Genomic DNA, 12166 nt, shown 5'->3' with positions numbered 1-12166 from the left:
CTGATCATCCTCATAATGAGAGATTCTTGCCGACTTTGGCAATGGACCATCATCTCTCTTCACTTGTGCTCTTGCTCTCTTGGCCTGCACGTGTGCACTGCTGAGAACAGGCGGGCTCCCTTGTCTTCATCCCCCACCATCAGAGATTTGCACACACTGATGGCACACCCGTGTCCATCCTTGTCCCCCGGGAGTTCTGTCTCTCTCCATTTCTCATTTGGAAATCATCTTTCAGGCCCGTTTGTATCTGGGTGGCCCTAAGCTTGTCTCACCAGGGAGCCCAGAAGTGCCCACAGCACCTCACACGGGACCTCAACAGTGCTGAGCAAACACCAACAGCCACCTCTCGCTGCCTCATCCCAACACTTTTCCATATCATTCCTGGATCCTGGGGGTTCCTTTTCCCACACAGGCACTGGGACACCTCCAGCTCCATTTCTTCTTATCCACAACCACAAAGGATTTTTGGAATAGAAAGCCATTGTTCCAACTGATACCCACGTATTCCTTCCTACCTGGGATGACATCCTCATTCCTCCCAAGAAACAGCCCTCGGCAGATGCCCTTGCTGAGCTCCAGCCGATGTCCAGGACCACTCAGGTTTTCAGTGTTGGCCAAAAGGATCCAACTCCTGGGCCTTGCTGCTCTCTGGACTTTAGGACAGGCCTCTGGGTCCCGCCCTTCAGACCCTTCTCAGGCCACTGACACAACCCGGACCTGTCTGGTTCTCGAGGATCAGGCAATGCTCTCCTCCTCCAACCCTGGGCAACCTCCAAATCCACTTTCTGACAATCACAAGTGGCTTCACCCTTTGCACTCAGCCCCAGCAAAGACCCCAAAGGCCCGGGATACCAAAACCTTAAAGCCACAAGGGGCACTAAGAGACCCCCAGAGCACGGGCAACAGGAAAGGTCAGGTCTAGTGTCGGGCTTGGCTAGGTGGGATCAGTGTGGGGAGGGATGGAATGTGAGGGAAGGGGCAACACCTCCAGCACAGATGCAAATCCCAGAGCAGCCGGAGAGGGCTGGGAGGGAATGGGGCTCCTCTTCACAACACACCCACAAACCACAGCACACCCCTGCCACAGGGTGACCTTGCCAATGACAACCGCCCCTCCCCAAAGCTCTGGTTGTTTATTCAGCCCTCCGTGACACTCACCTTTCAGAGCAAACCCTCCCAAATGCCACCAACCCTCACATGCCAATAACTCACACCTAAAAGCTGCCCTCAAGGTCAGAAGGACACGGCCCCAATAGAAGGAGGTGGAATGGTGGAATTCCATCAAGGCACACCCACATCATGACAGAGAGGGAAAGCAGAGCACGCTGACCATCAGGTAGCAATTACTGGGGTTTGCTCACAGGAACACAATATTGTGATTTACAGGATGTAAATCATAATGAAACCAGATGGTCTGAATGCAGAATAAGGGAATTGACGCCACAGAGCAAGCTGGGAACAAAGGGATCCGGCCCCATTTCTTGTTTGTTATTGGATTTCTGAATGAGGATGAGGAATTCACTTTACATGTAAGAATGTGTTGGGATTAAAATTTGATGAATCCAAGTGGACCATAGAAATGGAACAGGTTCAGCCTGAACAGCCACTTGTTAACCAGATCTTGTGAGACCATTCAGGACACACGGCCAAGAGAAGAGCTCTCTTTCATCCATCAGGAACTGCACCCAGGCACTGGCATCCTTCCAAGCTGTTCCCCAGTGACCTCCCCAGGACATCAGCTGCTTCCTCTGCATTCCTGGGTGCAACACAGTGACTGACGGACATGCAGCAGCCCAAAACAGAGTCCCAGTCTGCCCAAGGCACCCACAAACCACAGCAGCTAAGGGCCAATAGTGACATCACTGATGACATTGCAAATCTCCAGGGCTGTGGTTGTTTATTCTTCCATCCCCGACACACATCTGAGAGTGAAATCCTGCCAAATACCAACCCATGAAAACTGCCGCCAAGATCAGATGGACACAGACTCAAGAGCAGGACATGGAATTGCAGAACATCACAAAGGAAAGCGCTCCCCACCTCATGACCTCATGCCTGGCTGGGTGAGGCAAGAGCTGCTGCCTCAAAAATGCCCCAAGGCCATGGGACAAGTCTGTCCCGCCCCTCCAGGACCCGCATAAAAGCCAGGCCAGAGCCTCTCTCCCTCACACACTTCTCCAGACTCCATCTCCTCCTGCTCCTGCTGACAACCAGGTGAGCCTCATGCCCCTGACCCTCCTGCTCCTGCTCCCCTGGCCCCTTCTCTTCCAGCATGCTCAGCCCCAGCCTCAGCAGCCCTCACACCTCCCCACAGCCCCACAACAGCCTCCACACTCCCTAACCCTAAACCTTGCTCTCCTGAATAACTGTCCCTCCACACCCCACACCCCTTCCCTGCCTCACACCCCTCTCTCTTCCAGGCATCCTCCACACCACACCCATGGCCTGCAACAGCATCTGCCGTCCCTGCGGACCCACCCCGCTGGCCAACAGCTGCAACGAGCCCTGTGCCCTGCAATGCCAGGATTCCCGCGTCATCATCGACCCTTCCCCTGTGCTGGTCACCCTGCCAGGACCCATCATGACCTCCTTCCCCCAGAACACCGCCGTTGGATCCACCTCCTCCGCTGCTCTGGGCACTGAGCTCAATGTGCAGGGACAGCCCATCTCTGGGGGCTTTGGCTTTGGCTATGGTTTTGGCTATGGGCGTGGATTTGGCTATGGGCTGGGTGGCCTGGGCTGCTATGGCAGGAGGGGCAGCTACATCTGCTAAGGGCCCTCGGGATCACCCCTATCACCAACCAGCCACTCCCTGGAACTCATCTCAGGCATTGAGGACCCCTCTGTGGACCAAGGCTCTCAAATGGGCTCAGCATTTCCAGTTCCTGTGATGCCTTAAGGCATCACCTGCTCTCAGGACACCAAGCAAGGCGGCAGCCAAGGAGCCAGCACAGGCTGTTTGCAAACACGGCCCATCTGCCTCCTGCTCTTCTCCCACTCCCTGCTCTGCATCGTCCCTTCAGCTCTGCCCGGTGCCCTCTGCTGCAAACCCCTTCTCCCAAGCCAGAGGCCATTGGGCACCTCCAGTGTGCTGCTCCCAGTGGAGGGCCTGACCACCTTGATGCTCTGGCCAAACCTTCAAGCAAAACTACTCTGCTGATGGTCACCCTGGCCACAACCCAAAGCTGCTTCCTTCTACTTTCTGCTTCTGAGTTTTTGCTATTTGTCCTCAATAAAGTTTTCTTGCATCACAACCTGACATGGCTCTTTCTTTTTTCTCCCAGGACTCTTCCAATCTCACTCAGTGCTAAGGCACAAGTTTGTCCAGGTAGTTGGTGTGGATGAAAAAGCACACCAAGACCTGCCTTAGGAAATATTTCTCCAGTTCCACTACTCCTAGCCCTCTTTGGTCTTTCACTGCACCACACAAACCCCTCACTTGCTTGAAATCTGGCCTGGATACTCTAGTGCAGGTCTTTGCCTGCCCCTGACACAAGCCCCTCATGCTCTCTGTGTTCACTTTTTGTTCCAGTGCCTCATCATATTCGAGGCTCATCCACAGGTCTGCTTCAGCAGGTTCTTTTCTTCCTTCTCATGGATGGCCCCACCTGGCAAGTCATGAGTTGAGGATTACTTGCCTTTTCCCACATCCACAGTGTCATGCCCTTCTCTTGGGGTTGTGTCCGTCCTACCTTGGCAGCGGCTGTTAAGTGCAAGTTTTAGAAAATGTATTCTGGTATTTGTGTCAGAGTGGGATCAGGACGCAACCAAAGCTTTGGAGAGGTGGGGTGTAATCACTGAGGTCACCCCGTGGTACTTCTGTGCTGTGGCTTGTGGCTGTGTGGGGAGGAGTTGCCCCCACTCTCTGGCAGCCCTGTCAGGCTGGTCTGCATTTTGCAGCTGCGCTAAGTAGGAGGTGTTGTACCCTCAGTCACATACCCTCCCTCCCTCCATGCTTTTCTCCCAGCTGGCAATTGCTGACATCTTTTTCCTGTTGGTTGTGCTTTGTGTGTGTCTTGGTGCCCCTCTTGCTTTTACAGTTCTGATGTCCAGGGTCTTTTGGGTCGTTTCTTGGGCTAAAGACCGAGGTCACTCCTCTGGGCAATGTCTGTTTGTCAGAAAGAGGATTGGACAGTTGTCCTGGGTTGCTGGAGGAGACCATTGCGTAATCCTTGACAACACCCCCAGGCACGTCCAGATTGTGCCAGTGGTGGCCGGAGAAGGCTCTGAAGGGATGAGTCCAGAGGCTTGTGGTCAGTGTCCCGAAGTCCAGATGGCAGCAAATCCACAGTGCTGTAGCACAGGAGTTGGATCTTTTTTTGGCCACTCAGGCTGAAAACCTGAGTGGTCCTGGACATCTGCTGGAGCTCAGCAAGGGCAGGTGCCAGGGGCTGTTTCTTGGTAGGAGTCATCCCAGATAGGAAGTAATGTCTCAGAGTCTCTTGGAACAATGGTTTTCTTCTCTTGTGGTTGTGGTTGAGAAGAAATGGACCAGGAGGTGTCCCTGAGTGGGAAAAGGGACCGCCAGGTTTGAGGGTATAAGTGGGAAAAGTGTTGCAATGAGACAGAGGAGGCGACTCTTGCTGTCTCCTGAAAGCTGGTGACATCCCATGTGAGGTGTTGTGAGCAGTCCTGGGCTCCCCAGTGTGAAAATTAAAATAATTTAATGAATCTAGATAATTTCAGGGCCAGTAATGTTCTAAACTGTGAAAATGAAATGCATTTAATGAATCTAAACCATTTTGGGGCCAGCAATGTTCTAAAGGTGCTGGGGGAACCTTCCTTGAGGAGAGGCTGAGAGATCTGAGACTCCCAGGGGACAAGGATGGACAGGGGTGCACAATCATTGTTTGCAAATCCCTGATGGTGGGGGATGAAGACAAGGGAGCCCGGCTGTTCTCAGCAGCGCACATGTGCAGAGAAAGAGATAAAGGGCACAAGTGAAAAAAGATGAAACTCCATGGCCAAAGGAGACGGGAATCTTTCTTCATAAGGGCGGTCACAGAGTGGAAGAGATGGTGGAGTCTCGATCCTTGGGAGATCCAAATCTGACCTGTCCATGGTGCTGGAAGTGATCTCCTGCTGGTCTTGCTTGAGCAGGGCAGTTGGAGCACTTGCACTGCAGAGCTCCTGCCCAAGAGGTTGATGTTTCTCTCTTTGCTGGAAGGCTTCTGAGTCATGGCCAGGAAGAGAGTTTGTCAAGTCTGCCTGGCATGGAGTGACTTTTCCATTTTTATGCCAAGGACAGAATTGATGCATCAAAGACTTTGGTGTAGCAGTTTGCAAGGTGTGTGACATGTTCTGGATGGTGGCTCCTGCTGTGTTTCCTGTGCCAGATTAGTTATTGCTGTAACTAATTTGTTATTAGTTGGTTTGAGATAGATGTAATCAAAAGTGTTGTCCTGTTCCACATACTCCCAGTGGCTTGTCCAGATCTAGAATGTGGTGGGTGAGGATGTGGGACCATTGGAATACAAAAAATATAGGCAGACGTGCCAGGTTTAAAGCAGGAAAACTTTATTGACGTGAAAGTATGAAGAGGCAGGAGAAATAAGTGGGAATAATCTGCTGTGAGGTGAGAGTACAGTGACCATCAGCTGAAGTGCTTCGCTTGCAGGAGCTGTTGCCAGAGCCCAGAGCTGGAGGTGCCAGGGGTGGTGCTGAGGGCCCTTAGCAGATGTAGCCGCCCCTTCTGCCATAGCAGCCCAGGCCTCCCAGCCCATAGCCAAATCCACGGCCATAGCCAAAACCATAGCCAAAGCCACCAAAGCCACCAAAGCCACCAGAGATGGGCTGTCCCTGCACACTGAGCTCAGTGCCCAGAGCAGCGGAGGAGGTGGATCCAACGGCGGTGTTCTGGGGGAAGGAGGTCATGATGGGTCCTGGCAGGGTGACCAGCACAGGGGAAGGGTCGATGATGACGCGGGAATCCTGGCATTGCAGGGCACAGGGCTCGTTGCAGCTGTTGGCCAGCGGGGTGGGTCCACAGGGACGGCAGAGGCTGTTGCAGACCATGGGTGTGGTGTGGAGGGTGCCTGGAAGAGAGCGGGGTGAGGCAGGGCAGAGGATTGAGGGAGTGTGGAGGGTTAGTGATGCAGGAGGGTGAGGGAGTGTGGGGGCTGTTGTGGGGCTGTGGAGAGGTGTGAGGGCTGCTGAGGCTGGGGTTGAGCTTGCTGGAAGAGAGAGACGGGGGGTTCAGGAGCAAGAGGGTCAGGGGCTTGAAGCTCACCTGGTAGTAGGCAGGATCAGGAGCAGAAGTTGTCAGGAGAAGTGTGTGAGGGAGAGAGGCTCTGGGCCGGCTTTTATGCAGGTCCTGGAGGGGCGGGACAGCCTTGTCCCATGGCCTTGGGGCATTTTGAGGCAGCAGCAGCTCTTGGCTGGCCCAGCCTGCTGAGTCATGAGGTGGGGAGTTGTTTCCTTTATGCAATTCTGCAATTCCATGTCCTGCTCTTGAGACTGTGTCCATCTGACCTTGGAGGAAGCTTTCTGTCAGGAGTTGGTATTTGGGTGGATTTGATTGTTCCGTGTGTGTCAGGGAGGGCTGAATAAATAACCACAGCCCTGGATATTTACAGTGGCATCATTGAGGTCATTTTGTGGTTCTCATGTGCTGTGGTTTGCCGGTGCCTTCTGAAGACTGGGACTCTTTTCTCTGCCACTGGATGTCCATCAGTCATTGTGTTGCACCCAGGAATGCTGAGGGAGCTGCTGATGTCCCAGGAAGGTCACTCTGCAATAACTTGGCGGGATTCCGGTGCCTTTGAGCGCTTCCTAATGAATGAAAGAGAGCTCCCGGCCTTGTGTCTTGAATGGGATCAAGGGAGAGGGTTCGCCAAAGCAGAGGCTGTTCAGGCTGAACTTGTTCCATTTGTCATGTCCATTTGGATTTCTGCAATCTACACAACAGCATACACTGTCATTTAAAGCATATTCCTTGACCTCATTCATGAATCTTATAAACAAACAACAAGCCCGTGTTTGCCCAGGCTGGTCTGTGATGTCAATTCTCTTATTCCGCATTCAAGCCACAAGATTTCATTATTTAAAACCTCCAAGTCTTAATATTTTCTTCCTGTTAGCAAAAGCTAATTGTTACTAATGGATGATGAGTGAGCTCCTCCTCCCTCCTATGTCATGATGCTGGCGTTCCTATGTGGAATTCTGTGATTCCAAGCCATTTTCTTGAGGTCTTGTCCATCTGACTTTGATGGCAATATTTTAATGCAGGCATTGGAGGTTAAATGCTGGTGTTGATGGCCTTGCAACGGCAAGGTGAAGACGTGACCAAAGCCACCTCATCAGTGAGGTCGCCCCAGGGCACTCATGTTCTGGGGTTTGTGGGTGCGTTGTGAAGATGGGCCCCAAACCATCTCTGTCAGGCAGGTCTGGGCTTTGCAGGAGCACTGCTTGTGAGGGTTTGCTCCTTTCATGCCAGTGTTTCCATCCCCACCGCGTTACCCTCTCTCCAGGTGTTTTTGTACACCAGACCTCTCCGGCTGTGGATGGGGAAGCAATCCTGTTGTTTAGGGAGGATCCCATGCTGCCCTAAGTCTTGTTTGGTTCATCCATAGCATTCGTCTCATCTGGGCTCAGCAAGGTCACCCTGTGGGGTCACAGTGCTGGACTCTACCTGACACATGGAAAGGGAAAATGGTGAAGGATAAGGAGAACAAGATGCGAGTAGAACAGTTCCTCAACCATTGATTAACCAACCCTTTGCCCACGTACCCTTTGCTGCAAAAAACTCCAGTAGTTCCCAAGACAGGATTAGGAAAAGAAATAAAAGCGAGCTGAGGGCAGTGTCCATCCTTTCACCCACCACTGCTGGAACTACACAGTGGAACACGGACATGGACATGGTTGACCAAAAGCAACTCGGGGAGACCGAGTCGTTGATGGAACTGGAGCACCCTTAAAATGAGATGAAACTAGGCACCTGGAATTTCAGGCAGGAGACAAAATGCAAATGAGAGATGTTGTCAATATGCCATCGCATGACCTCGTGTTAAATCCCCAGTTCTTCAAAGCTTTTATTGAATCTTCTGCTTGTCCTGACACTTGCTATCAAGAGCAAGATACTGGTTGTTAATTCTCTCAACTAAGAGGTTGTGCCAAGGTCAGATGGACTCAGGCTCAGGGGAAGAACACAGAATTGCAGAGTTGCAGGAAAGAAAACACTCCCCAACTCATGACTCACCAGGCTGGGCCAGTGAAGAGCTGCTGCCTCAAAATGCCCCAAGGCCATGGGACAAGGCTGTCCCGCCCCTCCAGGACCAGCATAAAAGCCAGCCCAGAGCCTCTCTCCCTCACACACTTCTCCTCACGCCTTCTCCTGTGCAGGCAACAAGGTGAGTCTCAAGCCCCTGAACCTCCTGCTCCTACACCCCTGGACCTTCTCTTTCAGCATGCTCAGCCCCAGCCTGAGCAGACCTCACGCCTCGCCACAGCCCCACAACAGCCTCCACACCTCCCAAACCCTAAACCTTCCTCTCCTGAATAACTGCCCCTCCACACCCCCACACCCCTGCCCTGCCTCAACCCTCTCTCTTCCAGGCACCCTCCACACCACACCCATGGCCTGCAACAACATCTGCCGTCCCTGCGGACCCACCCCGCTGGCCAACAGCTGCAACGAGCCCTGTGCCCTGCAATGCCAGGATTCCCGCGTCATCATCGACCCTTCCCCTGTGCTGGTCACCCTGCCAGGACCCATCATGACCTCCTTCCCCCAGAACACCGCTGTCGGATCCACCTCCTCCGCTGCCGTGGGCACTGAGCTCAGTGTGCAGGGACAGCCCATCTCTGGGGGATTTGGTGGCTTTGGCGGCCTTGGCTATGGTTTTGGCTATGGCCGTGGATTTGGCTATGGGCTGGGAGGCCTGGGCTGCTATGGCAGAAGGGGCGGCTACAACTGCTAAGGGCCCTCAGCACCACCCCTGACACCAACCAGCCACTCCCTGCAACTCATCTCTTGCATTGAGGACTCCTCTCTGGGCCAAGGGGCCTGCCTCTCAAAGGGGCTCAGCACTTCCAGCTCCTGCTCTCAGGGCACCAAGCAAGGCAGTAACCAAGGAGCCAGCCTGGGCTGCCTGCAAACACGGCCCATCTCCCTCCTGCTCTTCTCCTCTCCGTGCTCCCTGCCCTCTGCTCTCTGCTCTGCCCTTTGGTGTCTCCAGTCCCCTCTGCTGCAAACTCCTTCTTCCAGGTCAGAGACCATTGTGCCCCTCTGGTGGGCTGCTGCCACCGTGGGACAGGAAGTCCTTGATGCTCTGGCCAAATGTACTGCAAGCAAAGGACCTCGGCTGTCGGTCGCTGTGATTGCACCTCAGCCTTCCACTGGCTCCTTCTGCTTTTTCACTGTTTTGCCTGAATAAAATTTTTCTTGCATCACAATTTCAGATGTCTGTTTTCTGATTGGACTCATAATAAACTGGATGTGTAACCTGTTTCCCTTGTGCTGCACCACAGGAGAGCAGGAATCCAGAGTCCAAGTGTCTTCTGGCAAAGTTTAGGTTGTCTATTAAGGAATATCTTCCTTCATGGAGAGGGTTGTCAGTGGTGTCACAGACTGCACAGTGTAAATGTGATCCTTTAGTGGTGCATTTTGTAGTCCTGCTTTAACAGTTGTACTCCATGTCAAGAGGCTTTTCCATCAGAACTGACTCCATGTGTGTTTGTGGCACCTGTGCAAGGGAGCAGAGGCTGAAGGGGAGCAGCAGCAGGGGAGGGGTGAGCCAGGCCTTTGGGGTCTTGAGTTGTGCCAAGTGCTGAGGGGTGAGGCCACTTCTCTTGGAGGATTTCCCTTGGGAAATTGGGGCTTGGCTGAGCTGTGTGTCTGCCCTGTGCCAGTGACTCAGCCTGGGCATGAGGGGAGAGCTGTGGCTGCTGTTGGACACAACTTTTTTTGTGAAGCCTTTGATGCTCCTTCCCCTTCCATGCTCCCAGAGCACCCGAGCAAATCCAGGCTGCCTCAGAGGGCTGTGAGCGGCCTGAGAGTGGCTGTGGGGCTGTTCCCAGGGGGGGATCAGTGGCCCAAAATTCAAATTGAAACAAGTCTCAAGGGAAGTAGGTCAAGAGTTGTATCCAGGGTGCCAACCCTGTCCAACATCCTTAACAGTGGTGTGGGCAGTGGGACCGCTTGTCCCCTCAGCAAGCTGGCAGGTGGTGGAGTGGCTGAGGCACTACTTGGTTGTGTCACCAGTCAGAGAGATTGGAGACTGAGGGTTAAAGGCATCTCCTGAAGTTCTGGAGAGGAAAATGTGAAGTTCTGCATCTGGGCAGGAATGGCAGTGGGCCCCAGGTCATGCTGGGGCTGAGAGGCTGGGTAGGAGCTTTGAAGAGCCGGACCCTGTGGTGCTGGTGGAGAACAAAGGGACTGCGTAATCTCAATTCTTTCCTTTCTGGAGAAGGCATCACTAGTATCCAAGAAAGATTTCAGGCAATTTTTGCTCTGTAGTTGGGAGAGGTGGCCTTTCCTCTCTTTAGAGCACTGGTGGAGTCCTGTGTGGGGTGGTGTGGGCAGTTCTGGGCTGTCCAGTGAAAGAAGCACAAAGGCTTGGAGAAACAGATCAGGGCGACCAAGATACTGACTGAAAGGGCAGGAGAATCATTCCTAGAGGGCAGAGAGAGCTGGGACTGCAGGGAAACAAGGCAGATCCCTGATGGCAGGGAATGAAGTTGAGGAAGCCTGGCTGTTTTCAACAGTGCACACAGGAGAAGGAAGGGGGGGAAGGGAAGAAGGGAAAACAGGTGGAATTCCTTGGGGAAAGAAGGCAAGAATTTTTGAGTGTGAGAGTGGTCTCGAAGTGGAATCTGGTGCTACTGGAGTCTGCTGGGAGAACCAAAACTGAGCTGGCCATGGTTCTGGAAATGCTGTCATTGCTGGCTTTCCTTGAGGAGAGGGAAATGAAGAACCTGGATTCCAGAGCTCATGCCCAAATGGATGATGTTGTTCCTCCTGTTTTCTGGGTGGGTTCAAAAGTCCTTATTGGGGAAGAGATTACTTCAAGTGTGTGTTGGCACAGAGAGATTACACCAGAGCCATGAGCAGGAGAGCATGGATGTGTCAAAAGTTTGGGGCAGTGGGTTCTAGGTTTGTGTCATACTCTGGAAGGTGTGTAAGGCCTTGTCACCTCCTTCAACTGCCAGTCTTGGTTATCGCTGGTGGTGACATCTTACCAAACAGAGGTGTTCTCCTTCTTTTCCATACATGCCAATGGCCTATCTGGCATTTAACTGGGTGAGGAAGCCATTGGAATTCAAAAAGATGAGGAGGCATCTCAGATTTGATGCAGGAAAATTTTATTGAGGGGAAAAAATGAAGACAGGAGAAAAAACGGGAAGGAATCCATTGCGAGAGGCGAGTAGGGCGATGACAACCACAGGCAATTTGCTCGCAGGAGCTGTTGCCAAAGCCGCAAGCACATTCTTGATGTCGGGGCGGTAACGAGGACCCTTAGCAGTTGTAGCCATAGCCCCTTCTGCGATAGCAGCCCAGGCCTCCCAGCCCATAGCCACAGCCCAGACTGTAGCCAAATCCACGGCCATAGCCAAAGCCATAGCCAAAGCCACCAAATCCCCCAGAGATGGGCTGTCCCTGCACACTGAGCTCAGTGCCCACGGCAGCGGAGGAGGTGGATCCGACGGCGGTGTTCTGGGGGAAGGAGGTCATGATGGGTCCTGGCAGGGTGACCAGCACAGGGGAAGGGTTGATGATGACGTGGGAATCCTGGCATTGCAGGGCACAGGGCTCGTTGCAGCTGTTGGCCAGCGGGGTGGGTCCGCAGGGACTGCAGATGTTGTTGCAGGCCATGGGTGTGGTGTGGAGGGTGCCTGGAAGAGAGAGGGGTAAGGCAGGGCAGGGGTGAGGGGTGTGAGGGTTAGTGATGCAGGATGTTGAGGGAGTGTGGAGGCTGTTGTGGGGCTGTGGGGAGGCGTGAGGGCTGGTGTGGCTGGGGCTGAGCGTGCTGGAAGAGAGGGGTCAGGGGTGCAGGAGCAGGAGGGTCATGGGCTTGATGCTCACCTGGTTGTCAGCAGGAGAATGCGTCAGGAGAAGTGTGTGAGGGAGAGAGGCTCTGGGCCAGCTTTTATGCAGATCCTGGAGGGGCGGGACAGCCTTGTCCCATGGCCTTGGGGCATTTTTGAGGAAGCAGCAGCTCTGCCCTGG

At 53.5% G+C, this 12166-nt stretch overlaps 4 protein-coding genes across 4 annotated transcripts; 2 read left to right on the top strand and 2 right to left on the bottom strand.

Annotated features, from left to right (window-relative positions):
- The first annotated feature begins 2440 nt into the window (after window positions 1-2440).
- On the top strand, window positions 2441-2773 carry LOC119697270 (feather beta keratin-like). Its single transcript, XM_038127817.1, has one exon. The coding sequence runs from the start codon at window positions 2441-2443 to the stop codon at window positions 2771-2773; it is 333 nt and encodes a 110-aa protein (XP_037983745.1).
- Window positions 2774-5670: 2897 nt separating this feature from the next.
- Window positions 5671-6021, bottom strand: LOC119697266 (feather beta keratin-like). Its single transcript, XM_038127812.1, has one exon. The coding sequence runs from the start codon at window positions 6013-6015 to the stop codon at window positions 5671-5673; it is 345 nt and encodes a 114-aa protein (XP_037983740.1). The 5' UTR covers window positions 6016-6021.
- A 2538-nt stretch (window positions 6022-8559) lies between these two features.
- On the top strand, window positions 8560-8918 carry LOC119697620 (feather beta keratin-like). The gene has a single exon (XM_038128577.1). It carries the CDS (start codon window positions 8574-8576, stop codon window positions 8916-8918), a length of 345 nt encoding a protein of 114 aa, XP_037984505.1. The 5' UTR covers window positions 8560-8573.
- Window positions 8919-11455: 2537 nt separating this feature from the next.
- On the bottom strand, window positions 11456-11820 carry LOC119697669 (feather beta keratin-like). The gene has a single exon (XM_038128709.1). The coding sequence runs from the start codon at window positions 11810-11812 to the stop codon at window positions 11456-11458; it is 357 nt and encodes a 118-aa protein (XP_037984637.1). The 5' UTR covers window positions 11813-11820.
- Between the last annotated feature and the right edge of the window lie 346 nt (window positions 11821-12166).

The sequence above is a fragment of the Motacilla alba genome, chromosome 2 (genome assembly GCF_015832195.1).
Source record: "Motacilla alba alba isolate MOTALB_02 chromosome 2, Motacilla_alba_V1.0_pri, whole genome shotgun sequence".
Lineage (NCBI taxonomy): Eukaryota > Metazoa > Chordata > Aves > Passeriformes > Motacillidae > Motacilla > Motacilla alba.
Note: the sequence above shows the minus strand (reverse complement) of the source record. Positions and strands in the feature narration are given on the sequence as shown.